The 19,931-nt window shown below is 40.5% G+C and overlaps 2 protein-coding genes across 4 annotated transcripts in view; one reads left to right on the top strand and one right to left on the bottom strand.

Annotated features, from left to right (window-relative positions):
- PM20D2 (peptidase M20 domain containing 2) overlaps positions 1–19,931 on the bottom strand; it is a 617,107-nt gene that overhangs the window by 61,832 nt on the left and 535,344 nt on the right. The gene's annotated exons all lie outside the window — the stretch shown is intronic.
- Positions 1–19,931, top strand: part of RNGTT (RNA guanylyltransferase and 5'-phosphatase) — a 122,804-nt gene that overhangs the window by 1,955 nt on the left and 100,918 nt on the right. Inside the window, exons 1-8 of one of the 3 annotated variants that reach the window (XM_081857137.1) lie at positions 724–938; positions 1,703–1,812; positions 2,717–2,820; positions 2,900–2,988; positions 8,183–8,258; positions 12,824–13,076; positions 17,751–17,860; positions 18,580–18,681. In XM_081857137.1, the coding sequence (XP_081713263.1) occupies positions 875–938; positions 1,703–1,812; positions 2,717–2,820; positions 2,900–2,988; positions 8,183–8,258; positions 12,824–13,076; positions 17,751–17,860; positions 18,580–18,681 (908 nt within the window). In that variant the 5' untranslated portion in view covers positions 724–874. Of the gene's footprint in view, positions 1–723; positions 939–1,702; positions 1,813–2,716; positions 2,821–2,899; positions 2,989–8,182; positions 8,259–12,823; positions 13,077–17,750; positions 17,861–18,579; positions 18,682–19,931 lie in introns of those variants that run through there. The other 2 variants (XM_081857135.1, XM_081857136.1) reach the window with 2 other exon arrangements.

Raw genomic sequence — 19,931 nt, 5'->3', positions numbered from 1 at the left:
CAAAAGCCTAGACTGTTTCTCTGCCCTCCAGGCTTGCTAAAACAGTAAAAGTGAAAGCTGCACACAGGAGACAACGGAAAAGTCTACGATTTACTTTCAAACTCAGGTCTTCTTTGTGGGATTTATTTATTATTTTTTAAAACGCAACTTACATCTTAAACGTGTCCTGTTAACACAATTGCATTGCCACAAGAAGCAGTCTAATATTGGACAGGGCGCCCATTTTTGGTGCGAGGAGCGAGACGATGTTAAGACGCATCGCCTTCCAGCAAAGCTGGACGGGATCCAGTAGTTGCGTGCAAATTTAACTTAGTCTATTAAAATAACATATGGCGCAACGGGACCTCCCTTTTTCCGCCGCCTCCCCAGTCCTCTCTGCGGGGTTAGGGTGAGCTACGTTAAATCCCACTCTATATGTATTTTACGGTACAGTACAGTACAGTATAAACTTTATTAAATTAAAACCCCTTGCTTGCAGAAACCATATTTTACTTGAAAACCCACCGCAATACAGCGAGTTAATAATGACTCCCCGCTCCTTCAAGCCCGAGGTATTCCTCTGCATGTTTCGTACTTCTATGGGAAGAAGGGCGGCGTCTCCGCTTTGACAACCGCGCTGCCACAGAGAGGACGGGACACCCCCTCCTTTCTTCCTAGAGTGGCCAGAGCAAGCCGCAAGCTCGATGGATCCCGGAAGCGGAACCGGCCGCTCTCGGCCGCGGTGCATTGTGGTCTGGCGGCTTCCGTGCGAAGTGGCTGGGGCTGCTGCTGCCGCCGCCGCCGCTGCTACTGGCGCGGGAGGGGGAGCTGTCAGGGAGTCCTGCCTCCCGGAGAAGCGAGGCGGCTGCGTGAGTCTTCCGGCCTCGGGGCCGCCATGTCTTTCAACAAGATCCCGCCGCGGTGGCTGAGCTGCCCGAGGCGCGGGCAGCCCGTGGCAGGTGAGCGGAGATCGGGGTGGCCGGTGAGGTGACGGCAGGGCGGGACAGGCGTCGCTTTCGCGCGCAGCAGCCGTGCCTCTCCCGGCCTCTGGACACTTGCGCCTGTCCTCCCGGTGCGATCGGTGGGTTGCAGGCGGGTAGAGGAGGACTTGTGCCCCGCTTGGTGCCTTGTTATCCTTGCCATGAGAGACTCGGCCTTCGCGGAGACAGGTCCTCGGGTTTATTCACGCTCCTCCAGTCCAAAGAGATAATTGTCACAGTCTCTCCTGGACAGACGCAGGTGCGCAGGTTACATGGGCTCCCCGTCCAGACACAGATCAGGTTCACGCAGCTTCCCCGTTTACCAGTGGCGTAGCGTGGTTTGTCAGCACCCGGGGCAAGGCAAGTAATTTGTGCCCCCTAACCCGTGGATTTTAGCAGGGGGCAGAGAGCTGCGAGTGCGAGCGCGCCCCCCACCCAGATGTTGCGCCCGGTGCGGCCAGCCCCCCTGCACCCCCCACGCTACGCCACTGCCATTTACGTAGGACTTGGGAGTCCCACAGGTGTATGAAAGCATTTACTCATCGTTCTGGATATGGCGGTGCTGCCAGGGTTTCAATTTGGTTTGTTTTGGTTAGTTTTAAACCGAAACGAAATCTTGCAACCTCCGCTACAGTTCTCATGAAAGCATTTTAACAAAGATTCAGGCCAACGGTCGCACATGTTTATATGACTCCATAGGTGTGCTGTAAGACGTAAGATTTTTTTATTTTGTTGCCACACAGGGAAGTTTTTGCCCCTGAAGACAATGTTGGGACCAAAATATGATGATCAAGTTGCTGAAGAGTATCGTTTCCACCCCAGTATGTTATCAAACTACTTGAAAAGTCTTAAGGTAAAGAATAAAACCAAAGAAGTGTTTCCTTCACTGCATAAACATTTGATTCCCCCTTCCCTTTGATAAGTATAATAATAGAAGATTGTACATAATGGCTGTTTGGGACAGTGGTACATAATGGCTATTTGGGGACAGTGGTAGTGGGAAATCACAATTGCGGAGGGAAGATGTACAGATAGAAATAAGCCACCTTCTCTACAGAATCACTATCCTTTTGCACTGGTGAAACATTATACATTAACTGTATAAACTCTGTAAGCATATGTGCAACAGCACATCAGAGGAAAAGTGCCCAGCGTGCTTCCATAGCATATGTTGTTGTTGTTTAGTTGTTTAGTCGTGTCCGACTTTTCGTGACCCTGTGGACCAGAGCACGCCAGGCAAATATGTAGCCTCAAATTCACATTTAGATTTGGCTATGCAATTCTTTCTTGGTACTCTCCTTTTTATTATTATTCTTGCCTGGTAGCCTGGGGCTATAAATCCACTTTACTACTGTCTACACTCAAAGTGGATGTCTACATTTTTTAACCAAAAGAATTGCTAGTTTGAGAGGAGTGAGGCAAGGTATGTTAGATGTGCAGAGGATATGCATGCTGAAGATAACAAACAGAAGGTAAATAAACTAACTTTTGAGGCAAAAGTAAAAAAAATAACAATATGCGCACAAACTTAGGAGACTGTTTTTGGGATGAGCCTCTCTATCACACAATATGCTGTGGTGGTGGAGACTGCTAAAAGCACTTTTATCAGCAGCAGCATTAAGGAGTTGGAGAAGGGTTGAGACAGTGTGGAGTGGTTGATAATGATAAGTTCTTTTTTGGCGGGGGGTGGGGCGGGGGGGGCAGTTAGTCCTGGGAAGAACTGTGTGTGCCTTAAACACTGGTTTTATTATTTCCAGGTTAAGATGGGTCTGCTGATAGACTTGACAAACACCACTAGGTTCTATGACAGGAGTGATATAGAGAAGGATGGGATCACATATATAAAACTTCAGTGTAAAGGGTAAGTTGATTGAATTCACGAGTATTTGCTTTTACACAAGAGGAGTGTTTCTATAACTTTGACTGTTTTGTTTTGCCAGGCATGGTGAATGCCCCACAGCTGATAACACAGAAACATTCATTCGTATATGTGAACATTTTAGTAATAAGAACCCAACAGAACTTATAGGTACGTGTTTAATATTTCTGTTTTTGCCATTCTTCTGCCTTGTTTATCTCTCTTTTCACACAACACTCTTCCAATCCTTTCCCCACCATATACCAGTTTTATTAGGGAGTGAGTATTTCCCATGGTAGTAGCGTGGTCAGTAGTACTTATGGGGCGGGCGAGTTATTTAGTACACCTATGTTATGTTCCAGGTAAAAGACCCACCTTCCTTTAAAGGCAGTAAATTAATTTGGCCAGCATCACACAACTGGGACAGAATAAAATAGGTGTTAGTCAACTATGTTTTACTCAGAGTAAACCTATTGAAATTAATGGGCCTAACAATCATGCTCATTAATTTCAGTGGGTCTGCTCTGAGTAAAACTTGGGTGAATCCCACACTTTGAGAAAAATATAGTTGTTATTACTGGTAATATATGTACAGGCCTGAATGTCTAGTTGGGTATATCTAGTTTTGAAGTTTACCTAATTAATTTCTACAGTGTAGTATTAGCCCTCTTGGCTACATTACTTGGTAGTCTCTATAAAGCATAGGCATTGTATAAAGCAGTGGTTCCAAACTTGTGGTTGTCTGCAGAACCCACCCAGGGGGTTCATGGCACCATTCACATAATAAAAAACGACCATAGTGATATCAACATTTTCAAAAGTAGGGGATCTATGGCTTGGTGTTGTGACCTGCATAGCCGGAAGGCTCACAGACATTCGAATTTTGCAGAAGAACCAAGGAAGAAGCCTAAAACGCCAGAGTGATCAGTTCTAGTATTTTATTAAAGAGAAAGGAATAGACCTCCAGAACAAATTAAGCTCTTAACCTGAGGTACCACTGTACTATATCCAGGCTGGCCAATTAGTGGATATCAAAGTGAGCTGTGTATGAGCTCAGTGCTACAGCTACTAACAATCAAGGATGGGGTCACCTTGACTACCAATATGGCATAAGCAGGGCTTTCGGAGCACTCCACCTTTGGTTCAACACCAAGTCCGCAGTACTTAGCTAATTGGGAACCACTAGCATAAAGCATAGGCTCATTTTTAACCCCCACCCCAATTGCCAGTTTCAGAGGCGTGAGTAAAATTAATGAAATTCATTATTTGTTACATAGTATTCCAAGTTCTTCACAGGAAAATGTAAGTGTATACAGTCTCAGTGGGTAGGGGCACAAACTGTAGGAGGGCACATTTCAACTGAGCATTAGGAGAAACATATCGACAACAAAATCAGTTCAGCAGTGGAACCGATTTCCTAGAGGTAGGAGCTTTAAGGGGAGGCTGAACAGCCATCTGTGGCAGATGCTCTAGTTCTGGCTTTCTGTACTGAGCAGGAGGTTGGATTAGACAGCTTACAAGTGCCCATCCACTTCTTTAAGTCTTTCCACTTGAGACAGGCAGCACTGAATTGATCAGAAGTCGAAAGAGAATGTCCTTATCTGCTCTCAGTTGTGGCGTCTGTGGGTGGTAGTCTCAGACAGTGGAGGTAGAACACAACACTTGTGGCTAGTAGCCTTGTCCTTAAACACCTTTTAAAAGCATCCAAATTGGTGGCTATCACTGTTCCTTGAGGGAGTAAATTCCACTATTTAACTATGCTTTGTTTGAAGAAGTACTTTCTTTTGTCTGTACTGAAACGTTAAGCATTTGGCTTCATTGAATGTTCCTGTGTTCTTAGTCTTATGCGAGAGGGAGAACAATTTTCTCTGCCCGCTTTCCCCCCACCCCATGCATGCTTTTCTACATCTCTGCCATGTCTCCTTTTACTTGCCTTTCCTTGAACTAAAAAGCCCCACCTGATGTAATCTTTCCTCACCCCCTTGATCATTTTGGCTGCCTTTGCAGCTCCGCAATATGCTTTTTGTAGGTGAGGTGATTACAACTGTACGCAGTATTCCAAGTGTGGTTGTACCATAGATTTGTATAATGTCATTATGATATTAGCACCAAGGACCTTTGTGTTAAGGCACTCTAGAACTGCTGATTGTCAGATAAATTGGTACTGAACAAGTGGACAGATAATCTGACCTGGTACAAGGCAGCCTTCTTGTGTTTAAATGATTAGTGGTTTCTTAATGATCTAAAATAGGGAGATGGCATGTGTGTAGCCTCTGTGGCATGGTTCTGTTTTAAACACAGAACTGGGGTATAGTGTGTGTACATTTTCCTCTGTTAGAAGGAGAAGTTTGCTACCCAAATGCCTGTTCATGGTAGTTGTTACTCTCCCCAGATGAGCAGACAAGTGATACATTGCATAGTTCTATTATAGAAATTAGGTTGGGGTTGATAGGAACATCATTTCTTGGAGGAAGAAAAGCAGTTTTCTTAGAAGCTTTCTGTTTGTTCAAAATGGTGTGTTTGTTTGTTTTATTGGTGTATGTGTTTCTGTTAGTTATTGGTGTAGGTTTCTGTTAGTATATAACAAAACCAAACCCACAAAAAACAAATTCAGAAATATACAAGCATGTTTTTAAAATTACCCATAGAGCAAAGTACTTTATTGGGCTCATATCTATTATGTGTTCATGTTGGAATATTGCACTGTTATTTCTGCAGCACACAGTGGCTAAAACTGCACATTCAGTTATAGTGCAGAAAGGCCTTGCTACTGGATAAGCAATTTGCAGTGAAACTGGGTATTGTTACCTGGTTCTAAAACAGTTCATAACAGCTACTTGTTTTAAATGTAATTTTCAGTGATGGGCTGTAAACTTTTGATGTTAGGATACAGGGAACATATAGTGCTTCACATTGTTTATTTTATGCTGCATAAATCAATACATATTTTTGAGATGGTTCGCAAGGCTGACATTAAGTTACATCTTGCCTTAATATTTTTACTTATTTTTCTTGAATATTAGCATATTAAAAACTTCACATCTGGTAGGTTTTCTGCAAACATTGCTAAGGGAAAATAGGTGATACTTCTGCAGGTAGAGTCAAGTATAATTGAGAAGTGTTGGAGAATTTTAAATATAATCATCACACTATTCCATTTGTTTTATGCATTAGACCTTATTTTATTATACCCCGCCTTTTCCCCTGATGGACCAAAGCACCAACGATGAAATAATTAAGTCTCTAAAAATGTTTTCAGCAGATGACCAAAAATCATTATAGGTGCCTGTCTAATTTAAAAAGGAACATTGTTAAAAAGTACTTGCTGAAACCATCTAGTTCTTTCCTTCTGAGGTGAATTAATTAAACTAGTTGAGTTTTTGCTTGCCTTTATAGAGAGACTTGGTGGAAGTGGGGGAAACGGAAGAGCTGGATTAATGTATTTACATTAAAGGAAATACAATTGGATAAGTAAATGTCAGACCATACGGGCCCTGAGTAATATGAAGCAAAAAACGGAAATAAGCCAGCAAATCTTTCACTTCTCAAATACTGAGAATTAAGTAGGAACTGTAAAGGACATAACTATTTGCTTTAATTGGTTATTGTCTTGAATAACAAAACCGATACAAACAAAGACATCTAAATCTGACACTTGTATTTTAATTTAGACTCAAGATTAAAAAAACCGAGCTGGTTATAATCAATAACTTTGTAGTTTTAATATATTTTTAAATTGGCCACTAGATGGAGATATTGCCACAGGAATAATATTCTTAAGCGGTTTTGTATTAAAAAAAACCATACTGCAGATATAATAACTTAAGTAATAAATCTAATACTTCAGGAATTTTCTTGTAGCTGATTGCTGATCGTTGACCTTTGTTTTAATAACAAAGTGCAATGTGGTCTTAAAATGCAAGCTATTGTTGAAGGTTCCCTAAAACACAGGGAGAGCCCTGTTGGATCAGACCAAGGACTCCTCTCATACAGCATCTCATACCTATGTATGAGATGTGCCTATGAGAAGCCTTCAAATGGGACATGAAGCCTTTCTCCCAGTCACTGGTATTCAGAGGCGTGTTGTCTCTGAACCACGAGGTTCTGTTTAACTTCTCATAGATAGTATCTTTTGACCCCATCTGTACTCTATGAATTTTCCTGATGCCCACTTAATGCCATCTAAGCCGGTGACTGACATTACATCTTGTGAATCCCATAAGATAATCATGTGTTGACTGAATATATTATTTCTTTGCCTGCCCTGATATTCTAGTCAGTAACACTAAGCGAAGAATCTTTGTCTATTTGTTTGATAGCAAGTAAAGAGTTGTGATCTCCCTTCCCCTCCCCACACCGCCAGGTTTTGGATTGCTTAAATTCTTTATAGTCCTTTCTTTGGTTCCTACAAATATTTGTGTCAGAGAAATGGAATACTTGCACCTGTTAATCAGTACAGTAATTGATATTAAGCTGCTTCCGTGCAGGCTACTGATATGGATGAGTATTAGTAATGAGATTTTATCAGAATTCATGTTATAAGAATGGGAATCTTTTGATGGAGGTAATTCAAAGGAAGACAAAAAAACTGACATTCTGTAATATGCAAAAGCAGTCTTCCTTTTAGCTCAGGCACATTTATTTGCCTAATATTTTGAAACAGAAGAATAATGTTGGATTCTGGAAAAACTGTGGTTAGAAATACTGCTTAAAATGTGTTCAGTTACACATCATAGCACTACTGTGGGTGCTTGTGCTCTTTGTGGAACAGGGAGGAGAATGGCAAAGGACAAAGAAAGATGTAGCTGGATATAGCTGCTGTGGCCAGGGTAATTTGAGGAAGTTTGAGTAAAACAGTTTGGAAGACCTAATGGGTTGGGATTGGACACTGTGACCTTGGCAAGTGCCTTGTACCAAATGAGAGCAGAGTTCAAAGTGTTCTCTCTCACTTTTCCTGAAAAATGAAAGATCGACATCTTTGGTGGGAAGGAAAGAAAAGCATCTTCAGAATAATGTAGGGCCTGGTGCTTGCATCAAGGAAGCTCAAAGCCATCCTTCTTGGGAGAACTGCATTCAGGAGTAATAGGTTGCACTTCTGCCTTCAGCCCCTGGCTGAAAGTAGAACGTAAAGAAATGAAATGCTTGTTTACTCATGGAAGCATTTATAGCCTACCTAATCTAGCTTCCGCTCTGATTTCTTCCAGCACAGAGTTGCTGTTCCAGATATGTGGCAGGGGGGGAGAAATGTAGCAGTCAACTGACCCCACCCTGAAGGGAGAACCTGTTTGAGGGCTGACTGTGTCAGAAAAGAAATATTGTTGCTTTAAAATAGTCTCTGTAACTGCAATTAATTTTTGTTTTTTAGGTGTTCATTGTACACATGGTTTCAATCGTACTGGTTTTCTTATCTGTGCCTTTCTGGTTGAGAAGTTGGACTGGAGGTAACTTTATACTTTTTTAAAATTTAAAAATGGATTGTCTGTAAACATTGCATTGTTTTATGGGTGGGCTGGTTGCTGTAATTTGTAGCTTAATCTATTATAGCACCCTTATCTTTTTAGTATACAAGTTTCAGGAATGTTGATGATAATATTAGATGATGTTTTCCAATATCTCTTTCATTAATGTGGCAAATGTGGAATAGTAGTTGATAGATTGTAGTATTGCCAGGGAGGAGTTAGTTGACTGCAACTTAAGAAGAAGGAAGTTTTTAATGTTTGAAGTTTTATTCTGGTTTAGTGTTCTGTTGGGAGCCGCCCAGAGTGTCTGGGGAAACCCAGCCAGATGGGCATGGTATAAATAATAAAATTATTATTATTATTACTACTACTACTACTACCACCACCCTATCCACCCTCCCCCTGCCTCTGCCTCCAGGAAAATGTATCTTGAAATTAGGAGCTGATATGATTACAAAGTCCCCGCTGATAATAACTTGGATGTTACAAGTTTTCTAAGTAAGTGTGAGATTTTGGCCCTTTTATGTCATAAAGCAATACCAGCAGATGCGAGAGTGCTGCTACTGGCATTCAGTAGGCACCTAGCAAGACTTCTGGAGAAATCCTCGTGAGCTGAGTGTGTGTAACTTTAACAACCAGTTTGATCTGGTGTGGTTACATGATAATGATACATGGCAACCTACAACTTATGTGCATTTCAATCTAGTATTATGACTTCTGAGGCCATTTTGCATCATAACAAGAAACATATTTTCCTTTTTTTATTTAATTGTTTAAGAATTATATTGATACCCCCCTTTTTCTGCAATGAAATGCTCAAATCAAGGTGGATAGTTTTCAGAGCTGCTCCACTGTGTTCCCTTCCAATAATGCAGGCAGCTGGGTTTTATGCATCTCTGGTTGCTGCTCCTTTTGTGTTCCTCCTTGGCCCTCTTTCCAGTTGGATCAAAACACATACAAACAAGTTTTTTCTCGCCCACAAAGGTGTAGTTCTAGCAGAAAGAAGAACTGTCTGGTGTCTACTGACAAACTGCCAGCCATATTAATTAAATTGGAAACAAACAATTCATTCTCTATCTCTTCCCCTTGCCTGAAGGTGGGAAACTGATACAATTGCCCCTTGAGGCAAGCTACAGGCAGTGTCAGGATTGCATCCAACACTTCTTTTTTGCTCATGCAGCAGACTGGGGGTTGGGGACCCTTTGGAGCAAATTTAGGGGGCACATGGGGAGAAGAGAGGAAGGAATAGTGCCACTGTGTGTGTGTGTGTGTGTGTGCAGAATGCTGCTCACATGGTATTGGATACAACCCTTAGTTTTTAAACGTTTTGATCCTGTAAACACCATTGCATCCTTTAGCTCCTCTTTGAATTGTGATCTTTCATATACACATCTTGTTGAATTGGGTTGTATCTTCTTTTAAGATACTCTGTTCTATGGGCTTCTATGGGCTTAAAGTTACCTAGTCTGCTGTTGATTTGCTTTGATGAAAAGTTTCAGTGGATTTTATGTATACCATGTTTCTAGTTTTAATTTTCTAGCTTTATCTTTTAGCCCTTGGGTATGTTTGTTTTGCAGCTGTGAAAAGATTCTTCTGTTTATCAGAAAATTGTTTTTCTGTGGCTGTCCTCATAAGTTGTCCTAGTATTATTTGTGCACTGACAGGTTTTTAAGGTGTCACATTAATAATAGTGCCTTTAAACCAGAAACATAAAAAAGCTTAACAATACCAGGTCTTTTGCACTTGGCAACAACATCCAGTCCTCCCCCCCCCTAAAAACATGCATACAAATAGCTTTATTTTAACACAGGAGCTTTTAGCCCAAGGTCTTGCGGAAAAGAGAGGTCTTTCACTAGAATATTAAGAGCAGGAATAATTTCATTCGTCCAAAATCACGTAAATGTTCTCATGCATTTAATTGCTAAAAAGCATGTATGTATCCTTTCCAAGCTTTTACAGGATACTTTACAGTTTACAAAGTCTCTGAATAGGGCATAAGTTTGACAAAGAATGTTGGTGTTTACAAACTTCGCCAACAAATCCAGTGACAGCAAACTTCATACACCATCTGACTGTGCAATTGTTATTCCTAAATCAATTTGGCAAGTCTACATACCACAATGTGTCACTTATTGAATGATTAGCGATAATGTATGTTACAGACTTTGCATTTTTGTATCTATCCTTGGAACTGCGTGTTGGGAAATTCATGGATAAAAGAAAATACATTTCTTTATTCAGTGCATAGTTAAAACTGTGGAACTCTCTGCCACAGGAGGCAGTGATAGCCCCAAAGTGGGATGGCTTTAAAAAAGGATTAGACAAATTCATGGAGGAGAGGGCTATTAAAGGCTACTAGCCATGATGGCTGTGGTCTCCCTCCACTGTTGGAGGCAGCAATGCTTCTGAATACCAGTTGCTGGAAACACAGGAGTGGGCACAAATCCTGCTTGCTGGTTTCCCATAGGCATCTGATCGGCCATTATGATAACAGAATGCTGGATTAGAGGGGCCATTGGCCTGATCCAGCAGGCTCCTCTTCTTCCTCTCTGTTACTTCATGAATCCTGAAGGTGGTTGTGACCCACTTCTTTTTGCCCACTGTCCTTTTTCATTATTGACTTTGTTGTCAAATGGCTTGCTCTGAAGTTGAAAAGGATGATGTTTGTCTTGACCCTTGCTGTGGGATTTTGTGTGTTGAAAGCATCTTCAAGCACATACTCTTTTTAGATGTAATAGATGCATGCAGTGGTGCTGTACCTTAAATAGCTAACAAGACAAATAAAATGGAAGCATTTAAATCAGGAGGTCTGATTATTTAAAATGGCTGTTTAAAATGAATTGGAATAAATAGATATGTTTACTCAGATATAAATATATATAGAAATGTAAGTAATATAATTATAACCAGTTAATTACTGTTTTGTGAACTGCCTAGGTATTTTTTCTTGAAATGAAATGTGGTATATACTTTTAATCACAATACTGTATTAAATGTACTTCGAGAAACAATAACCAGAAAAATAGTTTAGCTTTTCTAAATAGTAAAGGTGAGCCATATATTTCTGGAATAAGTGCTGACAAAAACCCAAACAGCATTATTCCACCAGCAAGTTGATATTATCAGCAGCACATTGAGTTGTATTCCCAACTAAGTTATACTCTTTGAAATCTCTAGACATAAGTCAATACTAACTTAAATCCATTCATTTTATTGGGTCTACTCATTGTGTCTTTGCTGAATACAACTCATTATGGACGCACATTATCCCAGGAATATACTTTTGTGTGTTGTGTGTGTTTGAGGAAAGGTCTTAGCACATCATGTTAGATAGCTTTCCTCTGGCAAATAGTTAACTAGTAATTACACTTGTTCATCTTGCCAAAGGCAAACCATTGTGGGCTAATGCAGCAGATTTAAAATACAGTTTACTAAAAACGGGGAGCAGGGAGAGACTATTAGGAGAATTTCCTTAATGTGACAATTATATAGAGTGGATTCATTACCATTAGAAAAGTCCCCTTTGCTGCATTGTTCTTTAAAGCTAGCAGACATTATTTACTGGTGGAAAAATGTGTTCCTTGTAGAATAGTCCATCCACATCATCCCTTTAGCATATGAAGTAGAAAAGCTGTAGATACATAGTGACTTCTGAAATGAGTTTTAGAGCTAGTTTATGGAAAGCTTGTCCAGATGGAGAACTCTCCAGTTAAACAGTGGGAGTCTACTCTCCTTTAGCAATCAGACTCTCCTTTAGCAATCAGCTTGATCTCCCTCAAGGCAGTTTTACTCCATGAAAGTACCAGGCTGTTTCTTAATACATGATAGGGCTGCCAAATGCCTATTATTTGTCATTTCCTGCATTTGCAGGGGGAAAGTGCAGTATTGAGGAAGACAGGGTATTTCGCCTAAGATGCAGACGTTGAAAGTAGCTAGTATCCACTGTTCCTCTTGCCAGTTTTTTGCTCTCTTGGTGTATCAGTAAGATACTAAAATATGCACTTTTGCCAGGTACTGTTCTATGGGGAATGTCCTCTGAATTGCCTTGATCTTCACTGAATATATGTCTGTGGACTCTCATAGTCTCAGTAAGGTATTGCCAGGACCCCAGGGTTTGGCCACAAGAACTCCTGTTCAGCATTACAATAACTTGTATGCCCTGTGGACCATAGAGTGTTCTGAGTTACAGTCCTGTAGGCTGAGGCTTGTCATAGGTTTGGAGACTTTATGAATCTACCCTGCAGAAATGGGTGGGCAGCACTGAGCCTTGCTATGGCATTTCAGTCAGGCTTAGTTGGGAAGATTCCTTGCATTCTTTCTTCATTTTGCAGCAGGGCTGTCATTTTGTCATCATAAGGAATGCACTCCTGTGTTTGAGGCTCTTTCTGGATACTTAATTATATGCTTACTCAACCTGAGCAGAATATTGATTAAATTTTATGTTGAACTATGGTGATACCTTGTTGGGGATCAGAATGATAGGGGTTGCAGAAATGAAGCATTTAACGTGCTGAAATAATTCCCTGACAATTTCTGCTTTGTTGCAGCATTGAAGCAGCTGTGGCTATTTTTGCCCAAGCCAGACCACCTGGTATTTATAAAGGTGATTATTTGAAAGAACTCTTCCGTCGATATGGCGATGGAGTGGAGGCGCCGACCCCTCCCCCTTTGCCAGAGTGGTGCTTTGATGAAGATGAAGAAGAGGATGAGGATGATAACTGCAAACCAAGAACCCCCGAATCAGAAGCTGGGTCATCAACTTCATTTTCAGGCAAAAGAAGAAAAGAACACTTAAAGCTGGTAATGTTGTCCCAAGAGACCTTAGCTGTATTTGAAGTTAGCTAAAACAAAGTTACTCTCTTGTGTTGATTAGTCTGATACACTCCCTTGGAATTGCAGAGATTTAGGAACCTGTTTTTGTGTTATTTGCTATACTAGGACAACAGAGTTGTTCCTGAAATGTAAAAAGTAGAAGACTCTGCATAGAGTGCAAACAGAATGGGCTGGGAAAATGGACAAACAAGATGTTTGCGTTGCAGACACCAATGTTTTTGATTTAGCCACACATTCTTCTTTTAGGCAACTTCTAAAATGCATGGGGGTGGGGGTGGGATGAGTTCTAATATTGACAGAAGGAAACTTAAGTACCTCTGGGCGCACGCAAGACTTTCAGATCCCAGCGTGTCAGGGGTTGGGAGGAGTGAAGGCAGCAAGTGTGATAAAATTCTGGAAAGCAGGCAAAAGGGCTTTGAAATTGTTCCTTTTCTGCTTTGGTTGGTAGTCCTGTGTTTCCATCCTACTGTTCAATGCTTTCTTTTCACTTCCTTTTCACCAACCACCAGAATTTCATTCAAAAGGCCCTGAATTCCATAATAAACCAATACAAACATTGATAGCTAGTTATATCTAGTATTCTATGCAATTTCCTTAGGGTAGTAGTAGTTGCTTAATTTTGAAATGCTCTGGAATCTAAAAACTTTGCTACAGAATGAGCACTCTATTTTTTGTGTTGGATAACTCTGGGGTGTAAGGGAAGAATAGTTCCAGTACAAGGAACCTGGATACAGAAGATGATGGAAACCCTTTTTGTTTTCTAAATTTGGGGTATAAAAGTTTAGAATTGTGTTTCTCTAGGGAGTTAGAGTCATGTAAATTCATAACTGGTAACTTAATGGCTTTTCTGTGAATAGTTTTTCTTTCAATGAGTAGAGCCGTGGGACTTTTAATTAGTGGATGGAAATTCACAACTGTGATGCTTTTCAGCTAGCCGCGAAATTGAAATTCTAAATGCTTAAATTAGTAAACAGATTGTACGTAACCTTATCTATTTTAGTTGACATGGCAAGCAGTTATGTGAACTTTTAAAAATAGATTTCTGTGACTAATGGTTTAGCTAAACACAAACTTTCTTTGCATGATGTGATTGCAGCAAATGGACTGTGTTTTGGTATTTGATTGGATAGGGTTTCACATTCTATATATTTTATCTGCTTGTTTTGCCATTCTTGGCATATTTGAAAATAATAGTGAGGTTTATAATCTTAAACATCTGACTTTTGGCCAGCTGGTGAAGCAGCAGGTGCAGATGATGTTGAGGACTGTGTGCCTCTTACCTCCCTTGCTGCTTTCCTTTTCCTGACTGCAGGGCCATCGGTTCTGAATGGCTACTAAGAGGTGGGGCTTAGCAGTGGTTCATACTCAGTGGAAAGGAGTTTTTTAACACCCAGAATTTTGAAAGTGATGCTATACTACAGATGTGTGCATTAATTTTTTTTTTAAATTACAAGTTTCTCTGGCATAGGGCAAACCTCCATAAGCATAAGTAGAATGGTTGTGGCAATGGTAGTTTCCCTCCGTTATCCCTTCTTCAGGAAAGTGTGATCTGCCGTCAACGCATTAGGCTGCATCCTCTTTTATTCAAACTAAGTTCTCACCTGTTAATTCAAAACCACAGTAGAGAAAGAGATGCAGCTCCATGACTGTCCCTCGTTTTATCACCTAGTCATTTGAAAAAAACCATAAAGCTAAATTGTGCGAATAAGCATATTAATAATTGAAGCAGAATTCAAAGATGAAGCGATTCGAGAGAGTAGAATAGTTTGGTTAATATGCATATTCATATAATTCAGTTTTACAGCTTTGGATGCACTCGCTTTGTCAAGGAGTATAGGGAAGAAGAATTCTATTGAAAGCTTTAGCTTTGCCAGTAGCTGAATAGAGGAGGAGGCAGCACTGTATCTGACTGAACTATAGGAAGGCAGAACTATGAGAAGAGCTTGTCAGGTATCCTTTAGCATTTTGGTTGCTGAGGTTGCTAAAAAGCTACCATTAGCCGAATGTAAGAGTGGGGAACCTTTTTCTTGCTAAGGGGCCGCATTCCCTCAGGTGTAATGTTTTTGGCACTGCATGCCAGTGGTGGGCAGAGCCACGGTTGGCAGTGGGCAAGGCCAGAGCCATTCATCACTGTTCATCAATGTTCATCACTCATACCCCTTGCACATACATGCCTCACCCCATCTGTTTGTCTGTTCACACACATATACCTCTCATTTGACACACACACACACACACACACACACACACACACACACACACAGAGTTTATCCTTCTGTCCATTCACAGACACTTATCCAATCCAAACACCCCCCCCCCCCCGCTTAATTGAAAGCAGGCAGGTGACTGGGAGAACAATAGAGCCATCTCTCGGAAAATGACAAACAGCCAAGAAGGCGGCGGCTGGCCAGTTGGAAATGTGCTATGGGCCGCATTTAAAATTTGCCAGGCACATTTTACACCTGGCTACTGGCCACTTAGGACCAAGTGAAGATGCCTGGGTGCCAGGATAGCACCTGATATCTCCGCTATCTGGAGGTGCATGCCTTGAGATCATTGGACCTTGCCTGTTTTCACGCACTAGCAACACATTCTGTAGAAATCTGTCAGTTATATTTTACCTGCACAATCAGAATGAATTTCAGGAACCAAAAAGTCGTATTGAAAAACATGACTTTCAAGCCGTCTGGCCCCCAAATGTCAACTGTTTTGGTGACTGTAACCCTGGGTTAAGGAGCCATTTGGCGCCTAACTTATGTATCTGAGTTTCTAAGACTGGCAATGGGTAAGGTTTGACCCAAAGTAAGAAGGAGGTTCAATAGTTCCTCACACATAGCCTAAAGATTAAGGGCTGTCTAAACAAATAAATAGTCTGATAAATTTTGAACTTCACAAGATGTACAGAGAAAATATTTCTTGGAAACATTCCAGGATGTAATACCTTGCATATCATTTCCTGTATCTAGCAGCCAGCTGCTGGGAAGCTTTTCCATTGCTTCCGTAGACTTTCAGCACTGTTGGGTTGGTCAGTTCTCAAGAGTTGTTAATACATGATAACAAAACCGTAGCAGCTTCGCTGGCTGATGTTTGAATACTGTAAGGGTAAAATAGTTGAATTCTGATTGTAAAACACACTTCTGTGTGCTAGTTGATAACAGACAAATGAGGCTTAGAATACTTTTTTCGCAGTTCAATCCCTATGAAAGCAAAAACTGAGAAGCATGTTTGTCTAATGTGAAATCTTGTGTGTTTTGAAGCTTAACTGTGCATAGCGTAGCTGAGCTTGCAGATGTAGAGATAAGAGAAGATAGTGTGGCTTTTGGAGTGTGCAAAATATGGGTATCTTTGGTTGAAAAGGTCTTTTCCTGTTCTGAACTTCCTTTGTACAAACAGCTTTATAAGATAGGCATGGCAGAATAAATAGTATACATTTGTTCAGAAAGGTCACATGAAGCATGATGTGGTTTCTGAGCAGCATCAGAAAGAAAATCAATTTTAGATATCGCCCGGGTCCTGTGCTTGCTTTCCTGGTATGGATTTATTGTGCTTTTTTTTTTTTTAGGAGATGCAGGGCAGGTGAAAGCCTTGCAGATAGGTGCTTGTGAGGTGCTCCAGCCCACTCACAATGGTACACTTGGTGATGCCCTGCTTGGATCAGGGACACCTGGGTTCATATGATCTGCACAGCCATGGAGCTCAGTGGGTGACCTTGAGTAAATTGCTGTTGGGCTACAGCGGTGGTGTTTCGTGAAAAAAACACCAAGGTGCACTCTATGTTACACCTTGAGCTGCCTTGAGGAAGGGCACAGTAAAAATCACACACACACACACACACACACACACAGGGCACTGCTTCAGGGGAACCTAGTCAGTTTGTTATCCTTGTTAAACAGAGCATAATATGAAGATATATTGATTTTGCTATTAATCAGTTGGCACATTTAAATCAATTATGCAATATCTACATCCAGAAGTTACCGTATTTTTCCGTGTATAACATACACCCAGGTATAAGACGCCCCCTATTTTTGGGGACAAAATTAACTCACCCGCCTGACACTTCCTATTGCACGCGACAAAGAAGCTACCAATTGTCTCACTGCTTGCAGACGGCAGCTGCAAATCACCCTCCATATCGCCGCAGCAGCGGCTAGTCGACAAAAACCCTTGCCGCAGCAATGAATCACCCGCACTACCGTCGCTGAAAGTCTCCTGCTCACGGCAGCAACCAATCCCTAGTCCCAACTCAACACTATCCATGTATAAGACAACCTCAATTTTAAAACATTATTTTAACGTAAAAAGCCCCTCGTCTTATACATGGAAAACCATGGTACTTGGGAATGTTTGGTAGAGATCAGAGGTTGAATCTAAGACAAACTTAGAGCAGAAGCAGACACATTGAAAACAATGGACGTGACTAGCTTTAGATTACATGATCCATGTAAAATTTAAAATTGCATCAGCAGAAATGTGGTGCTGGACAAAAAATGGCAATGTACGGTAATCTAATTTCTTAAATCTTACTTCAAATGTGAATTTGATACCGCTTAATGCTGAAATCTGGATAACCATATCATCAGATTTTCAGGCTGTTGTTTGTTGTATTCTAACTGTTTTGTTCGGTGTGTTTATTTTTAGGGTGCTGTGTTCTTGGAAGGAATATCAGTTAAGCATGTAACCCAAGTAACAACTCAACCAAAGTTAGGAGAGATACAACGCAAATGCCAGCAGTTTTGTGGATGGAAAGGGTATGGAAACACATATTTGGAAAAATAATAATAAATAGTTTGTATACTGTAAACTAGAAATAGGTATGTCTGCCATACCTCTAACAATACTAGGTTTCTTAAAAATATAAAAGTGAAATATTTCAGTAAATGGCATCTTTAGATAATTGTTACCTCCTTTTTGAAGTGCTTAATTAAAAGATGCTGATTGCAAGATATGGAAGTAGAAATCTTCATCTAAACTTTCACTGAATTGAAATGGTATCAGAAGTTGCATGGAAAAAACTACCACAGATACTAATTGGGAACCACTGTTTTAGGGTGATAGTCATACTCAGAGTAGAACCATTGAAATCAATGGACTGGTGGGTGTACACTGAGTTTGAGTTAGCTGGGTATCGCCTTTTGAGCATATACCAATTTTACTACCTGAATAATATTTTTGAATTTGCTTTGGAAACTCACAAGACCCTTTCATAAGCTGTTGTCCCAGATGGGGGAGCCCAGTATCCAATTGCTCTGAAAGATTTAATGGGTGGATATTAGCTGCAGCTAGTATACCAAAATCCTAAAGCAGTCATTTTGGCCACAAGACGGAAACATTTTGCAAGCACTTCCATCTTCCCAAAAAAGTGATTCCTGTTTGAAAGCCACTATTTCAGGAAAGCTGATTGCTAAGAAAGGCTGATTGTAGAGTGATGCTGCAAGATATTAATAAGGCTTCTTTCCCCAAACTTTAGAACTGGATTCCCCGGGGCACAACCTGTTTCTATGGATGAGCAAAATATTAAACTCTTAGAGCAGAAGCCATACAAAGTAAGCTGGAAAGCAGATGGAACTCGGTAAGTTGAAATTTCTTTATAAATTAGTGTTCCAAACACAAATTATGAATTGTTCTGACATGCCACCTTTTTGATATGCGTAATGCATGTCCTTGTGTGTGATTTTTTTTTTAATGGGGTGTGATTTTTTTTGCTGCACAGCCTTACATCTTTGTGAATTAGAAAGCATTGTTAATAATACTGCTTCTAAAACTTTATTACGATGACTTTGAGCTTGCTCATTCTGCAGGAGACCCAACCCAACTGATCTTCCCATAGTTTTAATTTATTGTTTTAACTGATTTTGCAATGCTTTGCAGTATATATATCCATCATACATATTATGTAATACCACTCATAGTACAAAAGAGTTTATAACTGATTGAACAAACGCCTACCAAATGAGAAGCAGAAAGAAATATTAGCAAACTTGTAATTAAAAAAGCTATTTTAATTTATATGATTTGGCTTTTGTTGGGATTCTTTAATGGTACTTATAGTTTATGCAAGGAGACAGTATACTGTTTGCTTAGACTTGCTTATACAGGGTGAGTCTTTTAAAAGAGGCTCCGTGGAACATGTGTACTCTGTATCCACAGGGCCTCTTTTAAAGGACTCACCCTGTACATTAAAAAGATTTGTGCATAGCTCCCCGCCCCCCAGCTCTCAGCTCTATTCTTGTGCTGACCTTGGGTGTTAACTACTTAAATCTTTACAATACTGTAATGAATTATGTGTTTCTTCTGCTCTCCTGCTGTGTTACGCTGAGGAAGACATGGTCTTCTTCAAAACTCTGTTGCCTTGTTTTTACCTGCTGCATTTGCCATATGTCCCTGTCATTTGTTATTGCCTACTCTGTATACCCAAAGTTTGCTCTTTCAGACAGTCAGCATTTGGCTGGGTTTCCTTTGACTTTGGGTACAATCTAATGTACAATTTTTCTATTAGAAAGGTTAAAAAATGTATGTACGTACGCTAGTTTATTTGAGAGTTTCTAGAGTATGAAAATACATAGACATGCAACAGCACAACAAGTGTGCTCTCTTTTTTTGCCACTCTCAAGCCACAAATAGACTTGCCGGACCACCTGGTAGTCATGTGAGCTTTCTCTGAATTTGTTCTTAGTAAATAATGATTTTTAACTAGATCTTGTTGGCTGGAGTTGTTGGTTATTGGGTGATAGTTAAGTCACCTTTGGTTACTGTGCGCTCCTACCAAGACTTTCATCCATGTTCCTAAAAACTAGAAGCTTTGCATATGCTGGGTGATGG

The sequence above is a fragment of the Podarcis erhardii genome, assembly GCF_964252035.2.
Source record: "Podarcis erhardii genome assembly, chromosome: 3".
NCBI classification, from domain to species: domain Eukaryota; kingdom Metazoa; phylum Chordata; class Lepidosauria; order Squamata; family Lacertidae; genus Podarcis; species Podarcis erhardii.
This window is presented reverse-complemented; position numbering and strand designations above follow the sequence as displayed.